This window comes from Carassius auratus, chromosome 31 (assembly GCF_003368295.1).
Source record: "Carassius auratus strain Wakin chromosome 31, ASM336829v1, whole genome shotgun sequence".
In the NCBI taxonomy this organism is placed as follows: Eukaryota; Metazoa; Chordata; class Actinopteri; order Cypriniformes; family Cyprinidae; genus Carassius; species Carassius auratus.
This window is the reverse complement of record NC_039273.1, coordinates 27,354,065-27,379,142: the sequence shown is the minus strand read 5'-3', so window position 1 is coordinate 27,379,142 and position 25,078 is coordinate 27,354,065. Positions and strand designations below refer to the sequence as shown.

The window sequence follows — 25,078 nt, the reverse complement described above, 5'->3', positions numbered from 1 at the left end:
AGAAGAAAAAAAAGCAAGCCACTGGAAAATCCTTGACAGCCAGAATACAATTAGGCAATATGAATACATAATATGTATATAGAGAATGTTACATGATTATGATACCCATTTATTCAACTATAATAATCTGATATATATCATAGTATTCAAACATTTTATACTATGGTATATACAAAATACTATCACTGCATGGGTGTTGGTTATATCCACAAACCTTTTCATAACAGTATTTTTCTGGTAATCCGTTTATTGCTTGTATACTTTGCATATTCACTCCTCCATACTGACCCAAGAGAAATACAAACAATATTCACTGTGTCCCAGATTTTGATCAAATATTCACCTGTGTCTGTTAAAATTGTGTGGGAGGCAATATTAATTCGATTAAAGGAAAGCTCAGGATTTAAAATAAGAAATCTGAGAATGACAGATTGCATTGATTTATTAATATAAGTTTAACAAACCAGTGAATAACAACAACATACACATACAACATAATCTACCAGTGAGCTTTAGACAACAAAAAGGCACTCAATGCTTAAGGTAAACTCACTTTTAGTTTGATTTTACACTTAAGAAACATTATAATAACACCACACTCAGTTTTTACATTCAGTGACAGCATGAGATTCCCTCTCATCCGCACGGTGCTCCTGATCCATCCCACGGGTTCTCCTTTAATAGTGACATTACGAAAACCACAGTGAAATCTTGGCAAACTCTGTGATTGAAACAGATCCGTGGCTCCCCTGTGCCTTGCGGCAACATTTTCTCATGGTGCACTGACCTCCTGTAGGGCAGCCAGGCATGAAGGGATGAAGACTTTTACAGTCTCATCCCAAGAGCAGTCCACAACCTGTGAAGAAGGCCACAGTCACACAATTAACAGTGCATCTGCATTATTGAGCATGTAAAAGTACTGACAATTTACTTTAGCTGAGCTGAGAGAGCACCCCGCTATTGGAAAACAAAGAGATTTTTATGCAAGTGCAGCTTTGCTGAAATGCACAATAATGATGTTCAGCCAAGTAATTGTTTGTTTCTTTTGATGCTGCTTCAAAGACTTTTTAAAGCTTCTCTTTTTGCCTGTGCACGGAAAACAAGTGTGCATTAAATTGCTACCATACCTTGTATCCTTAACAGTTAACTTTTGTTATGTTTTCCTGAATATAAACTGTTATAGCAATATCTAGAGAAACGGAATAAGGGCAGTTGACATAACATGAACATATAATGATTAATATTTATACATATATAAATAAGTGCCCTCACAAAATATGCCTTGATACAATTCTTTCAAAATGATACATGGACCACTGATCTATATATTCTCTATAATAGATCAGTGATATGGACTATTTATAAAACGCATAGTTGGTCCTTGATTCTGATTGGCTGAGTCACGTTCAATGCTGTTGTAAATTACTCTACAAACATACACCTTTTTCTTTACATTCACTTTGTTGCAACCACAACTGACTCTGAGGAACTACATTGTTTGGTGAAAGAAAACCTGTGACTCACCCATTGAGTGAGAAAAAGTCCTTCATTAATGACTTGACTGCAAAACTGCACAGACACTGAGTGCCAGAGAGCAAGCAACAGTGCAGAAGAAAAAGATGCAGAGAGCAGGAGCGAGGGAGGAGTGAACGGATGGTCAGCTGATAATGGCACAAAGTTTAATATAACTGGAGGCAAGAACACAGGATACATGTCCTCTTTTGGAGAAACGTTCTAGTTTCTTGTCAGAACGTGTGAAGATATGATGCCTCACCTGCTGTGGGTGTGAATGAAGTCAGAGCTGGGCTTTTTCTCAACAGCCGGTTACAGTATAATTACCGCATTCAAAGGCTTCACTTTGTTCAAAAGCATAATGACTGTACAGATCTTCAGTATGTGCGGAGGTGATCAATCAAACTGAAGGGTAAAGGGGAGCGAATTTTCAATGGGAACGTGATATGTCAGCTGTTAGTACTAATCAAAAATCAACCTATAATCATACCCGCTTAGACAATAAATGACATTGGTCGTGTTAGATCCCAATTGACAATGGCTCAGGGCTTGAATATCGGCCTTGACAGCCAGCACGAACAGCACAAGGTGTGTATGTGTGTATGGTTGGCAGTGAACAGGGAGACTGCGGTAGAAAAAGCACTTTACAGTTCTTGCCCTTGCCTTGCAGGAACAACCCACTCCACCTGCAGCCTGCCAACAGCTGTACTTATGCCTTATGTGGAACTAACAATAAGAGAGAATACAAATCTGCAATTTGGCTCTGACACACTGCGGTCCATTTTTCGTGATTTTTCTGGTTGTGCATTATTAGTATAAGCGTATATCAATTTTGATCAAATTAAAGCTTCTTTATGGAATAAAAATAATAATTTCTTTCTTTAAATCAAAATTTTAAATGTTACTAACTCCAAACTTTTGACAGAATATTCTAATAAACACAAAAATCCTATGCAAATACTGGGCGACAGTGTATTTTCAGTTAGCTTTATAACTTAATTTCCAGTTCTGCATTAAATGGAATCAAATTTATTTCCTTTGACTGCAATTAATTCAATGAAATATAATCAAATAAAAAACATTAAATACATTAGGCTCCATGTAAAAAGTCAGAAAGGAAAAGCTTTATATTCACAGGCTTTAGAGCCTGAGGTGAGCTACAGCTCACAAGATATTCAAAGTTAAATCTCAGAAAAATGGCACAGTGGCACAATGGAGCTGAGGAGGGTTTGCTGCAGACATCTCCTCTCAGCTCAGTGATGGCTCATTGACTGCTCTGACTTTTATTCATCACAGTGAGTGCTGGCGTCAGACAGAAGCAGCCCGATGAGGACTGCGGCCCACATCTCAATGAGCTGAGGGCACTGTTATTGTATGTGACCGATTCCTTGTACACGCTCTACGAACAAGGCATGTGCCTCCTCTTTGCAGAAGAGTTTTGTTTTGTGCAACAGACAGACATCAGAGGTGAAGCGAGGTTTATAGACCAGGGCTTACAGTGAAGGATAATAGAAATGAATAGCTGCAGAGTATAGCCGAGTCATGGAAATATTGATTTAAGTTTCTCAATTACGAGTCACTGGTTCATCAGAACAGATGTCATTAAACTGCAGCTATTAAAAAAATAAAATAAAATAAAAATAAATAAAAAAACTAAATCTAAAACATTAATTTTCAGAATTTTTTCATTAAATCACTGCAATGCACTTTCTCATTTTCATTTAGTTTAACTTTACGTAGGCCTACTGAAATAACCGAAATTAACTATGAAGTGTGATTCGTGCCTAGCCGACTACGGTATTTTTTTTAGAACTTAGAAAAAAGATGCTGCAGCCAATGAGCATCCGGCGGGGGCTGGTTGCAGGACGACTCAACCTCCGCAGACAGTTTTTAATGTTTATCAGACAATAACTACTCAAGATTTTGCTTTAGTATAATTTTCGGGACAATTAGGGCTAGATTCAGGATTCGGGATTCAAATTTTTCGGGACGTTTGGTCACCCTACCTGAAAGAGCTACTGCATTACTATCATTCTGGCTTGTTGGTTTTCAGCTAGCGAGTCATCTGATTATGACCGTGATGTTTATGTACTCAGAGTCTAAAGCCAGGAGAGCATATTAAGTGTTGTTCACTGTAATTTAATATTTACAAAGCCGAGTGTGCGCGTTTCACACACCCTTTCCGGGCCACACACAAACTCTGAGTGCTGCTCCAGTGTCTCCAGCAGCGGCTGGTTCTTGGAGCAGTCCCAGAATCTGTGGACGCAGAGCCACAGAAGGCAATCGTGCTAATTGAACAGCCATTTTTCTTCTCTGGTGGGGCTGCTCAAAGCCCTGACGCAGCCCTGGCTCACCAGACCCAGGCTGCTTCATTCAGAAAATGTAATCAAATCACCTCTCTGAAAGAAAAAAAAAATTTATTTGTCTATAAGAAAACATAAGGCAGGCATTAATACTAACACAGAGCAGAAGTGAAGGATATTATTTATAAGCACAGTGAGATGACAGCTGCTCAGGATGTGAACGGCTTTAGAAAGGGATGCTGAAATAAGTCACCAGCGTGGCATCGATACAAAACAGGACACCAAACTCCAAACATCACTCAGTAAAAATGGTGCAAAAACACAATGTAATAAGATAACCTTGTGCCAAATGATTAGACTCACATAACTTTTTCACATAACAACAATATTGTGGAATTTTTTTATTTTTATTTTCTCAAAATTGCAGATTCTGAAAGAAATTCCCTGCAGTTCACTTTATGCATCTATTTATTTCAAATTTATTTTATGAGATTACATTCACAACCAATAGTATCATTGATATCTGTCATACTTCATTTAAAGCAATGCGACAACTTAAACTGATAATTGAAAGAAAGAAAGAAAATAAGTGTTCTTTACACAAAGAAAAGTCTATATCTCTGCCTAATAGTTTGTTAAATAACACATAGAAAGATGTAATTTTCCTTCTGTACTTTCCACCTGGTACTAGCATGTACGTGCTGCCATAGCAACTCAGAAAAGCCAGCTGTTATGTATGAAAGAAGAAACCTTATCAGCTGTAAACGAGACCTGATCAGATTGGAAAGAGCGACTGCATAGACTGTGTAAAGTAAACATCTAAGAGAGTGTACAGTATGTGTTTGTATGGAAGCAGGTGACTCAAATGTTCTTTTGAACGTAAAAAGGCTTTGTATTTAAATAAACAGCATTTTCTCTTTTACCACAAAGGGAAAAAAAGATTCATGTTGATCCGTTCTTCCTGTGGAAATCATTTCTGGTAATTACCTCGCTGTCTGTATTATCACAGTTTACTCTGAAGGCAAGACTAATTAGATTGCACCTTAGTCCTATTCAAACAGCAAATTTCCTGTAATCAATAGAACTGATTTCTATGAAAGCATAACCGCAAATACAATTTCTAAAGCTAACTGGCCATAATTCATGCCAAATGAACTGAGAGAACGACAACAAACTAAAAGTTGAACAAATATGAAAAAATAACTCCTACTAGGGTTATAAAGGTGCAGTAAAATTACTGGCTGTAAAATTACAAGTGCTAATTGGCTTGCACATTAAGTGACACACGCCTCCAGGCTTAGAAAACAGATAACGTTTAAACAATAAGATGACAAGCAGCGCCTGAAGGAAAATCAAACTCGCCTCAAAGACCACGTGATGAGTCAATTCTCATTTTAAAAGCTTGTCATCTCTCTGTAATCTTTCTCCAACAGCCAAGGCAAAGATCTGTTGTCACTCTTTAAGGACAACAACTATCCATCCCTTTATCAATTATAGACTGACTTTAGTTAAAAAAAAAAGTTCTAGGTTCAGCTTGATCAACAGCTTTCTTGGTATACTGTCAGCTACCACAGTCACATGTCACTTAGCATAAAAACGGAAATGTGTAGCAGTGTTTTTGTTTCAAACTACATTTTTACACACAAAAAGTTATCTAAAGTAAAAAAAAAATTATGTGGCAGAGATTCACTTATAAGGACATTATAGACTTTTGTTAACTATAATATAATTGGTGTGTACTTCAAAGGCATAAAAATATATTTTTCAGTTTATCACAATTAACAGTTATTAAGACTTTATGTGTACATTTGCGTAAAACCTATGGAAAAAAATGTGGCTCCTTTATCAAATTACAGCAAATATGCAGCAAGCTTTTGCTTTACTATTGTGATTTTTGCTGAAATGTCCTTAACGGCCCTATTAAAGTTCATTCCCCCAGTGCAAAAATGAGCTCCATGCTCGATAAAAACACAACTGTGCATTAAAAGAACGCATTTGCTGTGAAAGGAAAAAAACTAGTCTACCTTGAAATTAGATCAACGACTTTTACAACCCCACTTGATGGCAAACACATCAGTTCTGGTAATGTGCCAGACTTCACCATTCATCCAAAGGTCACTAAGAAAGATCATCTGCCCTCAACATGTGCAAAAGGCCTTTAGAAATGTGAAATCCTACTTCATGTGTTTTTGATGAAATTTGAACAAATTGTTTCAGTAAAAAAACTGTATCCCATACAATGTCATACAACAGTAGGTTCCATTACCATAATTTAATCAGACTTTTTTAACAATTTTTTAACTATATTTCTACTAAAAGTATTAGCACAAATACATAGCACACCTGTAACATCTGACTGTTGTGTTGATATTCAGAAGAACAGCACTGCTGCTCATGTGATATTGCTTAATGTGAATTTTTTTGTGTAATTTGTTCTTTGATATTTAAATGTGACATACTGTAGATGTTCAAAATTTGTGGCTTACCTGACTGTGAAATCATATGAGCAGGATGCTAAGATGGTCTTATAAAATGGGTAGAACTAGAAATGACAAACAATTAAAAGAGGAATTAATATACAGTGGCTGCCAGAGAAAAAAATATCAATTGATGTACATGCTGACATATTTATCAAGCTAAAATAATGTGATTTTATCTTTCAGATCTACACGTTTCTATTTATTAACTCTCTTTCTGCTGCAGTGTTTTTAATGATATCAGCTGAATTATGACATGAAAAGGTTTCCCCCCTTATAGTATCATGACCATACGAGAACAGTAAATGAGAAAGACAACAGACCTCTTCATCACTGGTACAGTATAAGATGACATAATAATCATATAATAAGAATAAACAGTGATCATTTCAAAGCTACATTCAGGAACACACAATTTCATGCTTCACAGCCCTCCTGTATTCCCAGTGCAATAAACTGTTCATAGCTCCTTATTTCACACATTCGTTTTTTTCTACATTATCTGAAAGCTGAGAACAAAACCATTAACTTGAAAAGGCGTGTGATTTCACCTTGACCCAGCTGGAGCGGGCATTATTCCCAGAGCTCCATTTGGAGATACAGGAGTATTTGTGTATGTTTTGGGCAAAGGTTTGACAGTGGACTGGTCAAGTGCACTGAGCTCTGGAATCTACATAATCTATGGCGCAATCTATTTTCAACTCCTTAAAATAGCATTACGCCAGCAATGCGCCTGAACACACATCTTTTTTAGACCAGCATGCCCACGGGCGCACAAATGAGAGCAAATGCATATGCTAATTAAACAACGTGGCGCTGGATGGGAAAATGAGAATGGCGCCGGACTCGAAACTAGCAAACACACTTGCCCCGCACCTTGCGTTGCATTGCGCCGGGTGCAGTACAGGGCCCAATCTGTTTATATACAAAAATCCATAGCTGTCACATACAGTACAGAAACACGCTGTGAGTTTCACACAGACAGACGCTGCTGCATGCCTCATTAATGTTCAACAGACCTGCTAAGTTAATTTAAGTCAAAGCAATGAACAAACTACTGTGACATTGAATGGCAGCTGTACTGTCTTTACCCTTCATCCATCTCAATATTTCAAACTTTCATATGATTTCACACTACGGCCTCTTCTGCATACTGTTTGCATGACCTCTAAAACTAAATTAAGACACACTTCGTTGTCATCCAAAATATCTTCAATTATGTTCTGAAGATGAACAAAGCTTTTACGGGTATGGAACGATATGGGGGTAAGTGATTAAAGGCAAACATTTAATTTCAGGGTGGAGTAAGTCTTTAAGGGCTGTGAGAAAGTTCAGGACAATAACACTTCAACATCTACTGTATCGGAAACTGTGTTATGAAATTCAAATCTCATTCATGTCCACACAGTGACTGAGCTAAAAAGAGGAAATACTCACCTGGTCATATTTGCACCAATCACAGCTGAGGATTTCAGCCCTGTGCACTGGGACGGCTAGCCTGCATGATCCCGCCTTCACATCCCACACTCGCAGTGTCCCATCCCCTAACAACAGAGACGAGCTTCAAATCTCAAGTGTCAGACTTTTTAAATCTTCTAAAAAACCACACATTTTTTCTCATTTAAATTCCTGGTCTGCACTCTCTACTGAATCCTCTGAACCATAACAGTCATTTCAAGGGCCACTTGCATGAATGGACCCAGGGCAAGGCACTGAGGGAACTGGCCAGTCCTCTATGCTGCACGTGCCACTGATTTCTACAGGAAATTTCTCTTGTCATATCTCTTTTATATCTTCTATCTGATCTTCTTCTTGAAGTACAACATTCCTATTCTGGAGTAAGCAGTAAATGTTCCTGACATTCACTTTTTACAAGTCATAAGTGCAAAGTTAGCAGTATCCGCAAACAGTAAAAGACGCAGTCCTCAGGGGTTTCTTTATATAGTGCTTAAGAATTCAAAGGCTGGTTAAATAGATTTATGCATAAATCTGGTACTAACAGCCTAGTGGGAAATACTAACATGTTCCCTATAAACTGCACATTCCACTTTGAATAAATTATAACTATATAAGTGAGCACAGCATAACCATATCTTAACTTAAAGCGATGGTTCACACAAAAAAGACATTTTTGTCATTACTTACTCATTCTCATATTATTCCAAACCTATATGACTCTCTTTCTTCTGCTAAGCACAAAAAGAGAGACATTTTATAAAATGCTGAGAACAAACTGTTTCGGTTCCCATTGAATTCCATTATATTTTTGGTCCATACAATGGCAGTCAATGAGAACCAAAATGTGTAATTACCAACATTCTTCTAAATAGTATCTTTTGTGTTTCATTGAAGAAAGAAAGGGATACAGATTTGGAACCACATAATGATGAATAATTCATTTTTGGGTGGATTATCCATTCAATATTTCATCTTTGAGGCCACTTAAAAAGTCAAGCATCATAATAAACCCTCATCATTGTGAATAAACCCCCCCAAAGATGTTATGCCAACACACTATATATTCTCTGTGCATGGAAACCAGGTCTGGAGCAAATATGTCAGTAAGATTGTTTGAGTCCAGATAAGATTAATACAGAACATGAATCTCAATTTCTCAATGCTAAAAATGGCATCAAAATACGTGCCATTTATTGATGATCCTAGACATATTAAATGAATAGCCTTATTTTTTTAATTACATCTAAGGAGGCTTATTCCAATGACTATTTTAACCCTTATTGATTTGGTGATTTTCAACTGATGAAATAAATAAAAGCCACTCTGAAATGCGACCTGCAGGGAGTGACAATAAATTAAGTGAGTGCATTTAAACTATGAGCCCTATAAGATGATTTAAATTAAACATATTTAATTTTCTTATTGTAATATTATGATATAACCAAACTTTGCTATGTCTTCATATTAAATATATATATATATATATATATATATATTTTTTAAATGCTTTTCATGTATAGATTTGATTATTTTTCCTTTGTCACAGTTGCAGACTAAAATATACAAATCCACCATAAAAATAAATAAAAGTGCTTTTTTAAATTATGATAATCCTAACAAAATGTAAAGCTTTTCACCATTTACAGTGTGAAAATAATTTATACAGATCCAAAGCCACACCACTCCAGCTGATGAGAATATGTCAGAAAGCATTCGAAAAGGGGGCTTAACGTGTAGGAGGCAGCTTGTAGATTTAAGAATAAAATGTTTGAAGGAAGATTAATTATGTCAATATTTCAAAGAGCTCAAGTTTAATAATAACTTTGATATGTGGCCCGTTCTAGGCACTTCTGTTTTAATTATTGTGGAACAGATCTCTTACTGAGATTGCTGGCATGTAAGCATCTTGCATTAAAGATTTCCTGGCAACCCGGGCAGAGAAGCTAGGGCTTCTATCACTGCATATAGAGCAGAGCAGGTGAAGTCTCTGATAAGGGAGGAGGTGAAATTGTCCTTTCAATGCATAGATGACCTGTTTAGTACATTATCAGAAGACAAACATTAAAAAGATTAGAAAGATTGGGATACTTAGACTACTATAGATATATATGTATATATAAGATATATTGTATATTATACATTATATATATATATATATATATATATATATATATATATATATATATATATATATATATATATATATATATATATATTTATGGGGATGTTTGACTGATTGCACAGACACTATTGGAAGAGAGTTGAACTGGATGATGACATCACTGAATCAACAATAAAATGACTAACTGGAAAAATGACTCTTTGTTGTTGTCGTCTTGCATTATTGACAAACTATTTTCCTGTATGTCACTGTAAAGCTGCTTTGACACAATCAGTATTGTCTAAAGTGCTATATAAATCTCTCTCTCTCTCTCTCTCTCTCTCTCTCTCTCTCTCTCTCTCTCTATATATATATATATATATATATATATACATACATATAACTTTATCTACTTAATGTTGACCCTGGATATGGGATAATGTGTTGTTATTAGGTTTTATTTGTTTTTCAAATGTTTCTTATCAGAATTTTACTATTTATACTTGTTTACTGTTACTGGTTAGAATCATAAAATATTTTCCCACAAACCTGCAATTTTGCCTTTTTATGTTTAAAGGACATAAAACAGGTAATTTAAAACATCGGACTTGCAGAAAGTCACAACTAGTCTTCCTTAAAACTGATCAAAACAGATGCTGGAAAGCTGTGGAAAGTTGCCACATATGTGGAGAGCAAGAACCTGATGCTGGCTTATTTATACTGCTTATATAAGAGGTTTCTGTGATGAGAAAAGCCAGCATATCTATAACTTATACATCTATGCTGAGGTAGCATTTCATGGAAACCAATTTTCCCATGATCACATTCAGCGTTTGCCATGGTTTTTGGGTTTAGTATTGATTTTCAGACATCTCATTACACACGTGGTGTCAACATTTAATAGCAAAAGAAAAGGGTTCTCCGTCAGCATAGGAGCATGTTATTCTTACCAAAGCTCCTGAGAAAGGACAAAGTTAATACAAAGAAACATGGATGAATATGTTGTATGCAATCTCTCTAGGAACCATAGATGGGCTGCATGTGTGTATTAGCATTCATGTTTAGTATTTATTGTCTGATGCACTATGAGGGGCGCTTGATTCCTTAAGCATTTATAAAGGGATGCAATTCTCCTTTGATGCTCCATAGAAGAAAAAAAAATAATTAGGGTTTCAACGACATGAAAGTGAGTTAGTGACGGCATCATTTTCATTTCTGGGTGAATTTGTCTAAGCACTGAGAGTTAACAGCAGCAGGAAATGGCTGCTGCAGGTCCAGTGTGTTGCTGATAAGATCACAGCAGAGCCGTTTGGAGCTGATGAACTCTGGGCTCTGATGGCAAAGCCTGGTGTTTACAACTGTAATCTTTCTCTGCTACATCGGAGAGAGATGTGTACTCGTGAGACCCCTGTGAGTCCTTCTTACACAAGTACAAACACAAAAGATCATTGTGTAGTCTGAGTACAAACACCCAATGTTGATTATGCAGACATTTTGTTTTTCATTTTTGAAAAGTTTCAAAACTAGGGCTAATAATTCAGTTAAAAAATATATTTAATTACAATAGAAAGCAGATCACTTATTCATATTAATCACAAATAATCACACACACTACTTTTTTTTTTAAGGAAAATTTATTTGACTCTGTGAACTGTGCTAATTTTTGTGCTATTTTCTTTCAAATTATTTGTACTTAAATTAACACACTGAATTAAAATCCCCAATCAAAACTAAACAAAGAAAAATGTTCCATTAAAGTGTACCTGCAAGCTCTAAAGCAGGGATCCTCAAATCTGGACCTCGAGACCCACACCCTAGCATGCTAATCAATGTCTTTGGGATCATTAGAAAATCACAGGCAGGTGACTTTGATCAGGGTTGGAGCCAAACTCTGCAGTGCATTGGACCTCCAGGGCAAAATTTGAGGAAGGGGGCTCTAAAGTATGGTAATAGCTCACTGCTGACCTCATGGGGTGAATGATTGTATCGATGTAGAAATGCAATAACATTTAAAATAAAAAGTTAAAAGTGAATATATTTTAGCTTTTTTCATTTTAATTTAACTTAATTTACTAAAATAAAAATGTAAAAGAACTATACAGACATTCAAAAAAGTGACAAAAACCTATTACAAAATAATTAAAATGAAAATAGAAATATATGTATACACACACACACACACACACACACACACACACACACACATACACACACACACATATATATATATATATATATATATATATATATATATATATATATATAAACTAATTCTAAATATTAATCAAATATATACCTCACAATCCCATTTTTCCCCTCTTCTCCTCACAATTTCCTGTTCAATATATAATATGAACTGGTCTGGTACTATCCAAAGTGACTTCAATTCAAACTCAATGTTTTTACCAGATAAAGTTACATTTAGCACAAACATGTGTATTCAATGCAATGCTCTCTTGGCAGGTCTTCCAGCCAGTTCTATCAAAACTTTACAATTAATCCATATTATGTGCCTTCTAGAAGCTTGCGTTCTGCAAGTGAACGTCACTTGATTGTGCCATCGCAAAGAAGCACAAAGTCACTTTTACAGACTTTTAAATTAAACGTTCCCTCCTGGTGGAATGACCTCCCCAACTCCATCCGAGCATCTGAGTCCTTAGCCATCTTCAAGAATCAACTTAAAACCTATCTCTTCCATCTTTATTTGACACCTCATTTGTAAGTCGCTTTGGATAAAAGCGTCTGCTAAATGTATAAATTTAAATGTATTCCAGTTGTTTACTTCCGTGTTTGACCGCGTGTAAAACGCAAAGCTATGATTGGTTAGATGTGGATGACGTACTTCTTGCAGATTGGCGAAGTAGTTTAATATAATATATATTATATATCATGTTATATTTTCTTTTTTATTCTATGTGATTTTCTAAAATTGAAATAAAGCAAAAATATTTAGAAAATGCCAAACTGACGTGTGAATGAATAGAGCTCGGGCGTAGACGTCATGGAATGGTGCATTGTGGGTAACGGCGGCCATTTTAGAGGCATCGCAAAGCAGGTTTGTAATAAGATAATAGCCAGTCTCCAGAAAAAGTTATAGAACGTGACAAAAAAAGTTGCCTATACCTATACGGACAAACTTAATAATGAAGCCAAACAACGCTACTTAAAAAAAAGAGGTTGTAGGCGGAATCGATCCCTATGAACACATGAAAGTTTACCAAGCCTCAGTTTCCCTGATGATTTCTCCTACCGGGTCTGTGGAGTGAGCGCTTACACCTCCGATCAATTTAAAAATGTCACTTTCACTTTTTAAAAAGTCACTGGAGGCTCACCTGCAGATCATAAATGGACAGTGTTGGGCAAGTTACTTTTAAAAAGTAATTAGTTACAGTTACTAGTTACTTCTTCCAAAAAGTAACTAAATTAGTAACTCAGTTACAAATTTTTAAAGTAACTAGTTGCTTAAGAAAGTAATTATTGCGTTACTTTCAAGTAAAATTAAATTTTAAATGCTCAAACGTGACCCCACCTCTACCCCTCTTTAAAGGAACTTAAAATACATGTGCATGTTCAATTATTTATGATAAATCTGAATATTATAATGAAATGGACACTTAATACAATACATTATTAACAGAAACATGAAACATTGTACACACATCTAAAAAAAAAAGTTGCTGTGGGACAAAGTGAGACTAGCCTCCAATCAAATGGCATGTATGTAGATATTATGTTTATATAGTGGATCAATGCAAATAACACGATAGATTTTTGGGAACTTTTGATATTTCCTTTTATTGTTTCTTTAATTTCTTGGAAAAAGTAATGTATATACTTCTATTTAGAGAAGGCTACTTTTGGATTATTTGGGCTCGTCGCCATACCTGTCTCTCGTTGACTGACTGGCTTGTGTTGTTCGTTGTGTGTCCTGTCCTGTCCGATGATGGGTCGTTCGCGAATGAGCGTTAGTGATGATGGATCGACTCGTTCGCGAATGACCTTTTGATGAGTCGTTCGCGATTCGCGAATGAGCCGACTCTAAGAGCCGGCTTTTTTAGTTGAACTTCGGGAGCTGAAGAGCCATATCTGAAGAGCCAACTCTATTTTTTCAAATTTAGCCTATAGAAATTAAATAATTATGTAATAAAAATTGAAATATTATAGTCAAAGTCATTTAAAGAGCCGTTTGTGAGCCAAAGAGCCGGCTCTTTTCAGTGAGCTGAGTCAAAAGAGCCGAATTCCCATCACTACTATGCGTGCTTTCGAAAACCCGCCCAACTCTACCTCTGATTGGCTTACAATGAAATTTTACTCTACCTCAGCCAATCGTCAGCATTTATGCGCTTGTCTCGTGCTCTGCCCACTAACCAAGGAAGAACATTAAAAAAAGTATTTGCCTCTCGCTCAGAGATCTAGTTGGTCTGATGAAAAAAAAAAAACAGCTTCATCATCAGTAATAGTAACGCGCCGCATTTTTTGGCAGTAACGGTAACGGCGTTATTAAGATGAGAAGAGTAATCAATTAGATTACTCGTTACTGGAAAAAGTAATGCCGTTAGTAACGCCGTTATTTATAACGCCGTTATTCCCATCACTGAATTTAGCCTATAGAAATTAAATAATTATGTAATAAAAATTGAAATATTATAGTCAAAGTCATTTAAAGAGCCGTTTGTGAGCCAAAGAGCCGGCTCTTTTCAGTGAGCTGAGTCAAAAGAGCCGAATTCCCATCACTACTATGCGTGCTTTCGAAAACCCGCCCAACTCTACCTCTGATTGGCTTACAATGAAATTTTACTCTACCTCAGCCAATCGTCAGCATTTATGCGCTTGTCTCGTGCTCTGCCCACTAACCAAGGAAGAACATTAAAAAAAGTATTTGCCTCTCGCTCAGAGATCTAGTTGGTCTGATGAAAAAAAAAAAAAACAGCTTCATCATCAGTAATAGTAACGCGCCGCATTTTTTGGCAGTAACGGTAACGGCGTTATTAAGATGAGAAGAGTAATCAATTAGATTACTCGTTACTGGAAAAAGTAATGCCGTTAGTAACGCCGTTATTTATAACGCCGTTATTCCCATCACTGTAAATGGATCTGCAAATTAAACGTGGAGAAAACAATCTTTTTCACTAAGGAAATGTTAACATTAACCAAGCATCAGTGGTGACACACACACACACACACACACACTTATCAGATTCTGCGAGCTATGAAGCTTGTCTATGCGGGTTTGTTACACTTCAGGAGTAATTACTCACCTATCATACTTGCAAAAATCCACTGTTTTCCTCCGGTAGTTCTGTAATCCAGTATAATATTGACGAACATTCACCTCAGACACAACCCACCATTCACCAAAACAAGACGCTTAACTTCCTATTTTGAAGTTCGTTCCAGTTTTTTTTTTTTAAACAAGTTGTTCAAATTTGTTAAATACAGTCAGCACAAAAATATCAAAAAGCAAATTAAGTTCAGGATTGGGTCAAAAGAAAATGTTTAAACAAAAAATACAGACACTAAACTGACTCCCTTACTGGCCAAAAACTAGAGAAAACGTAATGTGTTTGTGTCTGTGTATGTGTGAGAGAGAGAGAGAGACCATACACAACATGTCTCACCATAACTATGTATTATAATATTATCGAAGGTGATGGTTTCCCTCCGTACAGTGGCGACCCAAGCCATCTGACGCCTCTTGGTGATTTCAGACACCTTGTGTTTTTTTCCAAGTAGGAAATTGTTGAAAACTAATATGATTCACGAGGCGTTTGCCCTGTCGATCATGAAACCGATTACAGCAGTTCACAATACAGCAATACTGAACCATTTTCCAAAAAATAATCAAAATTAATGACCAAATGACCAACGTTACCTAATGTCTACTATACAGTACATCTACTTCTGTACCGCGATTCCCACAATGCATTGCGACGTGACGCAACGATCCCGACCTCTATGAACATGCGGCAGCTTAAAAAGATCTCGCACCAGATGGCAGCATTTCTATAATAGTCTAATGGTCTCATTTCTAACAGCAAATGCTGTTACTATTAGAGTAATAGCATTTAATAGTCTAACAGTCTCTAATAGTTAAAATGTCTAGTAGTCTAGCATTTCATAGACTCATTTGTTGTATTTTCAGACTTCACACATCATAATTTAAAATATATGGATTTGCTATTAACGTAATTTAAAGGTTTGGTAAAACCGTTTATGATCATGATTCTGGAGAAAATACATAAGCAAATGTCTTATTTTTTAAATTCACATTCATGCAGCCCTACTCAATACATCTGCTTCGGTATATAAAATATTACAGATAATACCAAACGGTTAAGGTTAAAAAGTGTAAATGACTGTGCCTGTGCCCTATAATATAATCTATGTGAGAAATTATATCTATATGCTGCTTTTATCTTTCTGTCTGGAATATGAAACACATTATGTTGTACCTAAACCATTTTCATGTGTGGAAATAATGAAGCTGACAGGCTTACTGACCATGTTCACACCGCTGACTCTTTCCCTTATGATGTTTTGGAGAGATCATGTGCGCCCTTGATATATGACGGCCACTTCAAAGGCAGGGGCCCGGCGTGAGAACCAGCCGCTCTAAAGCAGATAACTGGCGGATTTATGGCCCCGCACTTTTCCCATGACTGCCGGTGGGTAGGACTGTTTGCCTTAATCCCCATTCACTTGGAAATGCTGATACTTTTTCTCTTAAGGAATTTAATGGTGTGACAGTGATTTACTAATGTAAATCTGTCTAACAGACCCGGGCATAAAGGGAGTGGATTAGGCTGGCATAAAGACCCATCTTGGGAGGAGTGACTAGTGTTGCTGTGCTTTCATGTGGCACACACTACTGCAGTCCAACCAGCGGCTTGTTCACGCCTGCCAGAGCAGCTACTTAAGTTTTGACTTGAGTTGTCCCTGAGGGTACAAGGGGGACCTTGTCTTTAAATAACAGTAAACATCAAAGAACTGCTTAAATGTTATCAAGAATTGGTTGCATTTATGTAAACAAATTTGGCATTGAGACAAAAACAAAAGTGAACTTATTTAATTCTATTCAATTTAATTTAAATATTTTTGACTAACCAAACCAGTTAATTTAGATGTTACCACTTAATATACTTTAGGTTAGCTAAAATGTTTGACACTGATAATTGAAATCATTGCAGCTTCTAATTAGGCAATGAGAGATTTTATAAACAAACATGATCATTTAAAATGGTTGGTGATTATGTAATGTTTGTATGCTTTTGTGTGTATGGTTTTATTCAATAAATGTTTGTAGCTTACTTTAAAGTTTGTCGACAGATTTATAACTGTTGAAGTGGCATTTATAATTGTAGTTGTTTGTTTCAACTTCATTGGCTTCTTTTGCATTCTAAGGAAAACACATAAAAGAACACAAATATTTTCTTCCACCATACAATTTCAAAAACTCAAATCATGCTATGGGAAAACAATTACTTTCATAACATTCCAGGATCTGTTGTGGTGAAAGCAAATGGAATGATGGTTTTATGGCATATGTGTCAGAGTGAAAACAAAAACAAAAAACACTTAGTTTCTTCAATGTTTTCATCAGTTTTTTTGCATAGAAAAAGGTTACAGCTTACAGAGCGTGGTAGGGTTATTAAAAAGGTAAAAAAGTTATAGTGGAAAATTTCACATATGAGCATTAGTGAATATTAACATTATTTTTATTTTATTCAGTAGGCCTATTGTGTAAAGCGGAGAAGATCCAGTCTCCCCCCAAAAACAGTAGTGATTGAAGTGCATCATACCAACTCATTGACTAATTTCAATATAAACTCTAGTTACAATCTTACACATATACAGATTAACAAACTGGACTGTTAAATCATAGATTACAAAACTGATTCACACCTCACTTTAGTGATTATCTGCAAAAACTTTGGCTTGTCTTTGAATAAGCTGCTCTGTTTTATTCTAAAGCTACTGGTCTGTGTGTGTTTGTGAAAACCACATATGGTTTTTCTAATGAGAAATATCAAAGCATACATCTCAAATGCAGCATTTTAGCAGTGTTTATGCAGGCACTGCCACAGCCCTTTACATGAAGTTAAAACAGTAACTGATTTTTTTCTTCAAAATGAATATCGCTCTTCATCCTTATGGGTTTCCAAGCAGCTTGATTTGTAAAGCCTGTCTTTCTTTCCCTCCTAGAAAGTTGGCTTAGCGTAGAGAAAAAAGCACAAGGTGCTGTCCAAAACAGGCAAAATAGCTGTTTTCTTTCCTTTATGTACAAAGTGTGGAAGACATCCAGATGCAACAAGAGCAAATCCAACACTTAAAATGCTCCCACTTCAGTCCCCCACGGTCGGTATGGCTTACTGCTGTTTCCACTGCTTCCGCTGCTCTGTTGGGATGTGGTGGATGTGGAAATGGAAGGGCTCACAGAGGAAGAAACCACTGAAGATGCAGTTACGCTGGGGCTGAAAATTGGGAATCCTCCGGCAAATGTTAGAGGGAAGGTTTGTGCAGCGGCAGCAGCAGCCGCTGCATGAACGGTCGCCGATATTGAAAGCAGCGAGGTGGACAGCGGTGGGACGCAAGGAGCAACGCTTCCTGTAGAGGGCGCTCTGAGTGCGGAGTCACTGCGGGTGAAGGAGGAGGTCAAAAGGGCTGAAGCCCTCTGAGGAACCTCAGACAGCCTGCTAGAGGAACTCTCTGAGGACGGAAGTCCGCTTTGTTGCAGAAACGCTGCTGGGATGGGATGCAAAGCTGCGGCCCAGGGATGCGGGTGGAGGGCCTGCTGGTGATGGGTCATTGATGTGGTCATGGCAGCCGCTTCCCTCTGCGAGGCGCAGCTGCTGAGGTGAGAAACCAAGCGGATACGGAGGGGATCACTGGAGTCCAGACCTTCAACAGAGCTCAAATACCTCGCCACTTCAGTTAGACACTCTCGAAAGCCGATGCTCATAAAGTCCATGGCCAGAGAATGAGCATCAAAATATCCTGAGAGAGCAAGAGACAGAACCATTAAAATGTGAATGCCATACTTTTCTTACAAGAGGAGAACTGGTCCACTGACTAAGTCTGGTTTCTCCCAAAGTTGTCTCTCCATTTCTATTACCTGATGGCATTTGGGTTCCTTGTCACTGATGTAGTTTGGGGTTAAAAGATATTCAGTAATAGCGTATTATGGATTTGACTGCACTAACAACAATGGGTGAGAACAAAACTTGAACTTCATTGATCTGAATGATGACACTAGAGCTGCTTTAAAGCGGAATCGACTATGTTTCATAATTTACTAATTTTGAAACTGTGACTGTTATAGAACTGAAATAAATCAACACTGAACTGAGTTGAGCTGAAAAACAACTCTACTGTCTTCAGCAGAGCTGATTATAGCTGAATTGAATTCATTTCATAATTGATCAACTTTTCAAAGTTATTGAATAAAACTGAATCAACACTGAACTGACTCAAGCTGAATAAAAACACTATATTATCTTGTGTAGAGCTGCTTTATAGCTGAATTGAACTCGTTTCATAATTGATTAACTTTTCACAGTTATTCAATTGAATTTAATTTACACTGAACTGACGAGCTGAATAATGACACTATTATCTCTGTAGAGCTGCTTTTCATCAGAAGTTGAATTTATCAAGTTTGAATCACTGATTCTGTTATTTTCCTACTTATTACTGTGGAGCTGCTTTGAAACAATTCGAGCGCTAAATAAATAAAGGTGATTTTACTTGACTTGAAGCTTCAATCATGACGAGTCAAATGCAACCCCAATGTGTTTGAGAGGCTAAACCTAAGCAGACCGGGATTGTGACCTGACCTGTTTGTATGTTTGTTTTGTCTCCCCAGTGCTTCAGTTTTAACACTCATAGGAAAGCCTTAACAAACCCCCAACAGTGCAGCCTGTGAATGTGGCCCCACTCCCCTCCCATGGATTTATGAAAGCAAACACAATCCCAGGGTCAAGTGCTTCTTTTGTGCTGCCAGCACTTTCCCACGAGTTTAGTCCTACCATTAACATTGATTTCCACTTTAATCTGCTCAAAAAGGGAACTTCATACTCAAATTTCACTACAGTGTTAGGTGGCATGCAAAACAGGAGCCAATAACAAGCAGACTACCTTTTCCTCCTGTGGCCTGAACCATCTTCAAGTGATCCACTGTCATCTGCAATATTTCTGCCTTCTCTAACTTGGCAGATCCCTTGGGAGAAGCAATAGGATATGTGATGAGTTTTAAATATGATAGCTTTGAAAAACATCCTTTTCCACTTAGTTTTAATTTATTATAATTATTATTAGAACGGATACTTTCACAATGCATATATAAAGAAGCAGAAATGTGAACTCACCTGCTTCTCAAATGCTGTTGGCACCAGACGACGCAACTCTGATAAACTATTATTTATTCGGTCCCTTCGTCTTTTCTCAATTATCTGCAATATATAAAACAATTAATGGAGTGTAATGTATCAGTGTTTTAAATATATCTGTTTTAAAAGTTTAACAAATATAAAAAAGTAAGTAATTACCCCTCTCCGCTTCTTTCTGGCCATGACTTGAGATGTTGTGGTAGGTGAGCCACATCTTATAAATGAACCGTTGCTTTGACTTTGGGGGGGGTGGGGGGGGGATAGGATGAAAACTTATCAATACACTGTATAAAAAGTCTATTTTTTAAGTCATATAAAATTATATTTTTGATTTCTGATTAATAAAAACCAGTTAATTTAGATGTTACCACAAGAAACATATTTTAGGTTAGATAAAATGCTTGACAGTGATAATTATTAGGACTTTATTATAACTTTATAATCACTGTTAAGTTATTAACAAACAAAATTACTTAATACAATGCTTAAAAGATTATTAATAGCTGTATCCTACACTCAAATAGTTAGAAATGTCTGTAACATTTTACGATAATTTTTTGTAACATGTAAGCATTATTGTAAAAAATGGTAACATGCAATTACAAATTGCAAATAAAATACTTGAACTAACCTATAAAATGTAATGTTTGTAGTCAGTTTGATATAGTCATATTAAATAATAATTCTTGAATTAAATATTACCACATTAAGCACATTATTTTTAGGTTACATGACAGTAAAAAAAAAAAAAAACATGTTGAGCAATTACATAGTAATGTTTATAAAATATTACCAAAGCTTTTATAATTTCTAAGCATCAAAACAAAACTGAATTATTAATTCTACTTTATAAATTAACTAAAATATTTGTAAAATGTAATATATATATATATATATATATATATATATATATATATATATATATATATATATATATATATATATATATATATATGTGCGTGTGTGTGTGTGTGTGTGTGTGTGTGTCCAAAGGGAGCATACGACCTTAAGATAACATCTAAAAGTGAATCCTCAGTTACAGAACAACAAACAAGCTGCAAGAACAATAATGCATCTAATGCAGATTTTTCCCATGCATGCTTACCCAGAGTAGTTATTCTCGCTGCCCACATCAATAGTTTCGTCCATGTCGCTGTCGGACGTGCTGTCCTCACAAGGCCGCTTCATGATGCAGTGCGAGTGCGCACAGGTACAGTCACAAACCCTCTGAGCCTCTTTCCCACGAACCGCTGGAGCCTCAGTCTCACATTCACGCCCACGTCCTGTTTAGGGAACACCCACCGAAAAAAAGAAGACACGCCCCGAGCCACCGAATGGAGGTCTCAAACTTCATTCCCCTGATAATTGACTCTGCCCAGCTTCAGCTCTCGCGTTCTGCACCATTTACCTCCATACGGGCCCCTGAAGCGTGAGAAACACTTTACACAAGAAAGACGACGGTGTTTCAGAGCCCGACGGAACTTGGACAGTGTGCAGAGAGGCAGGAAATCTAAGATGAGGATGCAGAGTGGCTTTCCAAAATTTAATCAGGTTTATTCAGTGTACATATTATTATTAAGATTTTAAAGGAAGAAATTTCTGTCAGTAGTTTTGGAAGTTCATCTCGCGCCTGACTAATCGCTCATATGTTAACCCTTAAAATATCTGAGGAACGATATATATATATATATATTTATATATTTAAAACTATTAGTAAAAGTAAAAGTGCATACAATGATCTAGCTCAGTTTACCTCACGTGATTTCTGTTCGTCATCTTGTCTCATTGCAACTTAATTTTACTTTTAGGTTAATATATGAATATGTTTTAAAGACAGTAGTACATCTAATATTACATTTCTTTAAAGTAAAAACGAATTACCTTATAACGAACCTATATTTAATAAGGCAGAAGTCTACTTTAAAGATAAAATATTGTTATAAGTTTTCATTAGCCTATAATTAATGGTCACTTTCACTGTCACACTTTCACTTAGAAAATGAGCATTTGCAACATACACATATGGATATACTAAAAGTCCTTTAAAATGCTTAAATAAACACTGATCATATCAAGATTATAGAAGTAGGCTATTCATAGTTGTTAGGGGATATCTGTGTAAACACTGACAGACATACTTTCACACATGGGCTTCTCATCTGTTTGGAGACTCCAGCTGTAGTGCATTTCCTGGGTTAAACAGTGAAGACAGCACATTGTTTGGGCTCACACCCACCCCTTGTCATGTGCCTTCCCGCTGGTGGAGCGCAGCACAGTCTCCCAGGCAGGCCGCCAGTGTGATGACTCGTTCCCACAGCTCTGAGCCCTGCGCTGAAACTCAATCACCATGTGAGAGACGGCCAGGAACACAGGGAGGGCCGGCAGGGCCGCTGCCACTGGGAGGTTACCGTGAGCCGAGCGTCACCCCCACCACTGCTGCCGCAGCTCCTAACCCTGTTCTTCACATTGTTTGTTTGTTGTTCATTTCTGTAGCTTATATGTCAAACCGAACATTGTTTTGCCTTAAATGTATACAGGCTACCATTACTGCAACATTACAGCAAAAATTCATTTATTCATTTACTCCAAGAATTATTATATATAATTATTTGCATTTATCAATAAAAATATGTTTCATGCTATAAACAATCATCAAGACAAAAAATAAATGTAAAAAATTGTATAATAAAATTAAACAAAAATATCTTACAATCAAATATTTATAAATAGTATTATAATATAAATTAGTTTTTAAAATAATTATTTAAGAATTAACCAAGAATTAATGAGAGCCATGTGTGTGTGTGTGTGTGTGTGTGTGTGTGTGTGTGTATATATATATATATATATATATATATATATATATATATATATATATATATATATATATGTATTGACTAAAGATGCAAACCTTTATGACGTGTTTCTGCATCACCCATTGAAGTTTTAACACCCTGCACCAGATCCAGTCTGCACCACAGATAGCTCCTATCAAGCTGTCAACAGCCTCTCATAGCCCAGAGCAGGCTGCAGCTCTCCCAGGTGAGACCTAAAGTATTTAAGGGCTAATTAAAGCAGTCTGTCCGGCTTCACAGACCTGGACTTTCCCCCGTTTTCCCCTGTTGATGGATATGCCCACTAAAGAATTTTTCAAAGTTCTTTTTAGGATAAATAAAGACAGTACAGGGATAATATTGACAGGAGAGCAAACACAACTCCCTAAAGGTTTTTATTTTGCTCTATTTATTCCATATGAAAAATACACAAAAAATGTCCAAAAATTTTTTCTGTTCAACACATCTACTGTACAAAAAGTCTTCGGATGCAACTGTAGCCTGCTATGTTTTTACGTTTTTATCTGTACACTCTGGGCATGTTACAGAATCACCCTTAAAACAATTACAAAATAGAAAAATGCATGGAAATGAATACACTAATGGTCAAATGTTTGGAATTAAGATTTTTTAATTGTTATTGAAAGAAGTCTTTTATGTGCAGCAAGGCTGCATTAACTTGATCAAGTAAAAACAGTAACATTGTGAAATATTACAATTTATTATAACTTTAAGCATATTAAAATTATTACTGAAGGATCATTTAACACTCAAGATAGGAAAAATGGCTCTTGAATATTTAGCTTTACCATTACATCATTTTAAAATATATTCAAATAGAAAAAGTAGTTTTAAATTGAAATATTTCACAACTGTACTGTATTTTTGTCTAAATAAAATAATCCTTTGAGAAATTTATTTGAGAAATATAAAAACTTTTGACCAGCAGTGTATATAAGATATTTTGAAAAGCAGCTTGTCCTCCTTTTCTGTTTGTTTTTGCGTTTCATCCTTGGCTGATAGAAAACAAGTGCCAGTGATATCAGTCTGGGGCAGGACTACAAAACAAAAACCGGAATATGGCCTCTGCCAGGTCTGCCGATGGGCAGCGCAAAGCTAAAAACTCATCGGTGTCACTTTTGAGACTTCTCATATTATGCGGTGAAAGTGGGTCCAACCCTTGGATCCAACTTAGTGTAAGTGATTGTGGATGTTTGTGGGTGTCTCTTCTATTCCCAGGCAGGAGGAAGGATTCCTTTCATCCCAAACATGCTTGCTTGGAGAAGGCGGGCGGGCGGCCCTGCCCCTGGGCCCGGCGAGAGGGGCCCAGCAATGATGTGCCATGCTATCAGTGGTTCCCAAGGCTGGCCAGCCTGGGAAAAGCTGGGTGGACCTGATCCAAAATCAGCATTACATGCATTATTGTTCTTACCCTCCCCGAGTCCCAAGCACACAATGAAAACAACAGCAACAGCCACAATCTCAAGCCCTTCTCTGAACACAAGGCTGCCCTTAGTCAGATGCAAACTCCCATTTTAAAACCAAGTTAACTGCTTCATGACAACAGACACTGTTGCCTGGGCACCAGCTTCCTCAGCCCAGACTCTTCCTTGAGAGTACACTGACCTGTTTTAGATTCGGGGCAAACAAACATTTGTCCTGCTAAATTCAAGTATACAGTAGTGCAAGTAAAATGGTTAGGAAAACATTTATTGCTCTTTCAAAAAAGTCACCCGAAAACCAGAATTCATAGTGTAGTGATGGAGCAAACCCTGCTTAAAAACTGCTTAAACAAGTCTAAAGTTGATCCAATGTCTGATCCAAACATCTGACAAGTGCTCAAAACCTTCCTAAAACTATGGCAAAATAGGCCGTCCTGGCCACCTTTTGATGTTTGAACAAAAGATGTATGAGAAACACAATCAAGCTCTATCTTCATTTCATGTTATTTCAGTTACTCAAGGGATGTTTCTGTGATGAATGAATGAAGTCGGAACGAATGAAAAGT

General features: G+C 36.6%; 1 protein-coding gene and 1 long non-coding RNA gene across 2 annotated transcripts; both read right to left on the bottom strand.

The window, feature by feature from the left end:
- Window positions 1–515: 515 nt before the first annotated feature.
- LOC113051148 (uncharacterized) lies at window positions 516–8,047 on the bottom strand. Its single transcript, XR_003276873.1, has 3 exons — window positions 7,730–8,047; window positions 6,302–6,357; window positions 516–856 (listed from the first exon to the last, which is right to left on the bottom strand). It is a non-coding gene; the product is annotated as an uncharacterized LOC113051148 (long non-coding RNA).
- A 9,379-nt stretch (window positions 8,048–17,426) lies between these two features.
- LOC113051023 (hairy/enhancer-of-split related with YRPW motif protein 2-like) lies at window positions 17,427–21,699 on the bottom strand. Its single transcript, XM_026214616.1, has 5 exons — window positions 21,342–21,699; window positions 20,396–20,474; window positions 20,216–20,299; window positions 19,986–20,067; window positions 17,427–18,845 (listed from the first exon to the last, which is right to left on the bottom strand). The coding sequence occupies exons 1-5, from the start codon at window positions 21,422–21,424 to the stop codon at window positions 18,178–18,180; spliced, it is 996 nt and encodes a 331-aa protein (XP_026070401.1). The 5' UTR covers window positions 21,425–21,699; the 3' UTR covers window positions 17,427–18,177.
- Between the last annotated feature and the right edge of the window lie 3,379 nt (window positions 21,700–25,078).

Excerpts from the sequence above, each read along its gene's own strand:
- LOC113051023 (XM_026214616.1), bottom strand. The coding sequence starts at position 21,424 with ATGAAGCGGCCTTGTGAGGACAGCACGTCCGACAGCGACATGGACGAA. Across the intron at positions 20,300-20,395 it reads CCAGAAAGAAGCGGAGAGGG|ATAATTGAGAAAAGACGAAG; the intron begins GTAATTACTTAC and ends TATATATTGCAG. Across the intron at positions 18,846-19,985 it reads TCAGGCCACAGGAGGAAAAG|GATATTTTGATGCTCATTCT; the intron begins GTAGTCTGCTTG and ends TTGCTCTCTCAG.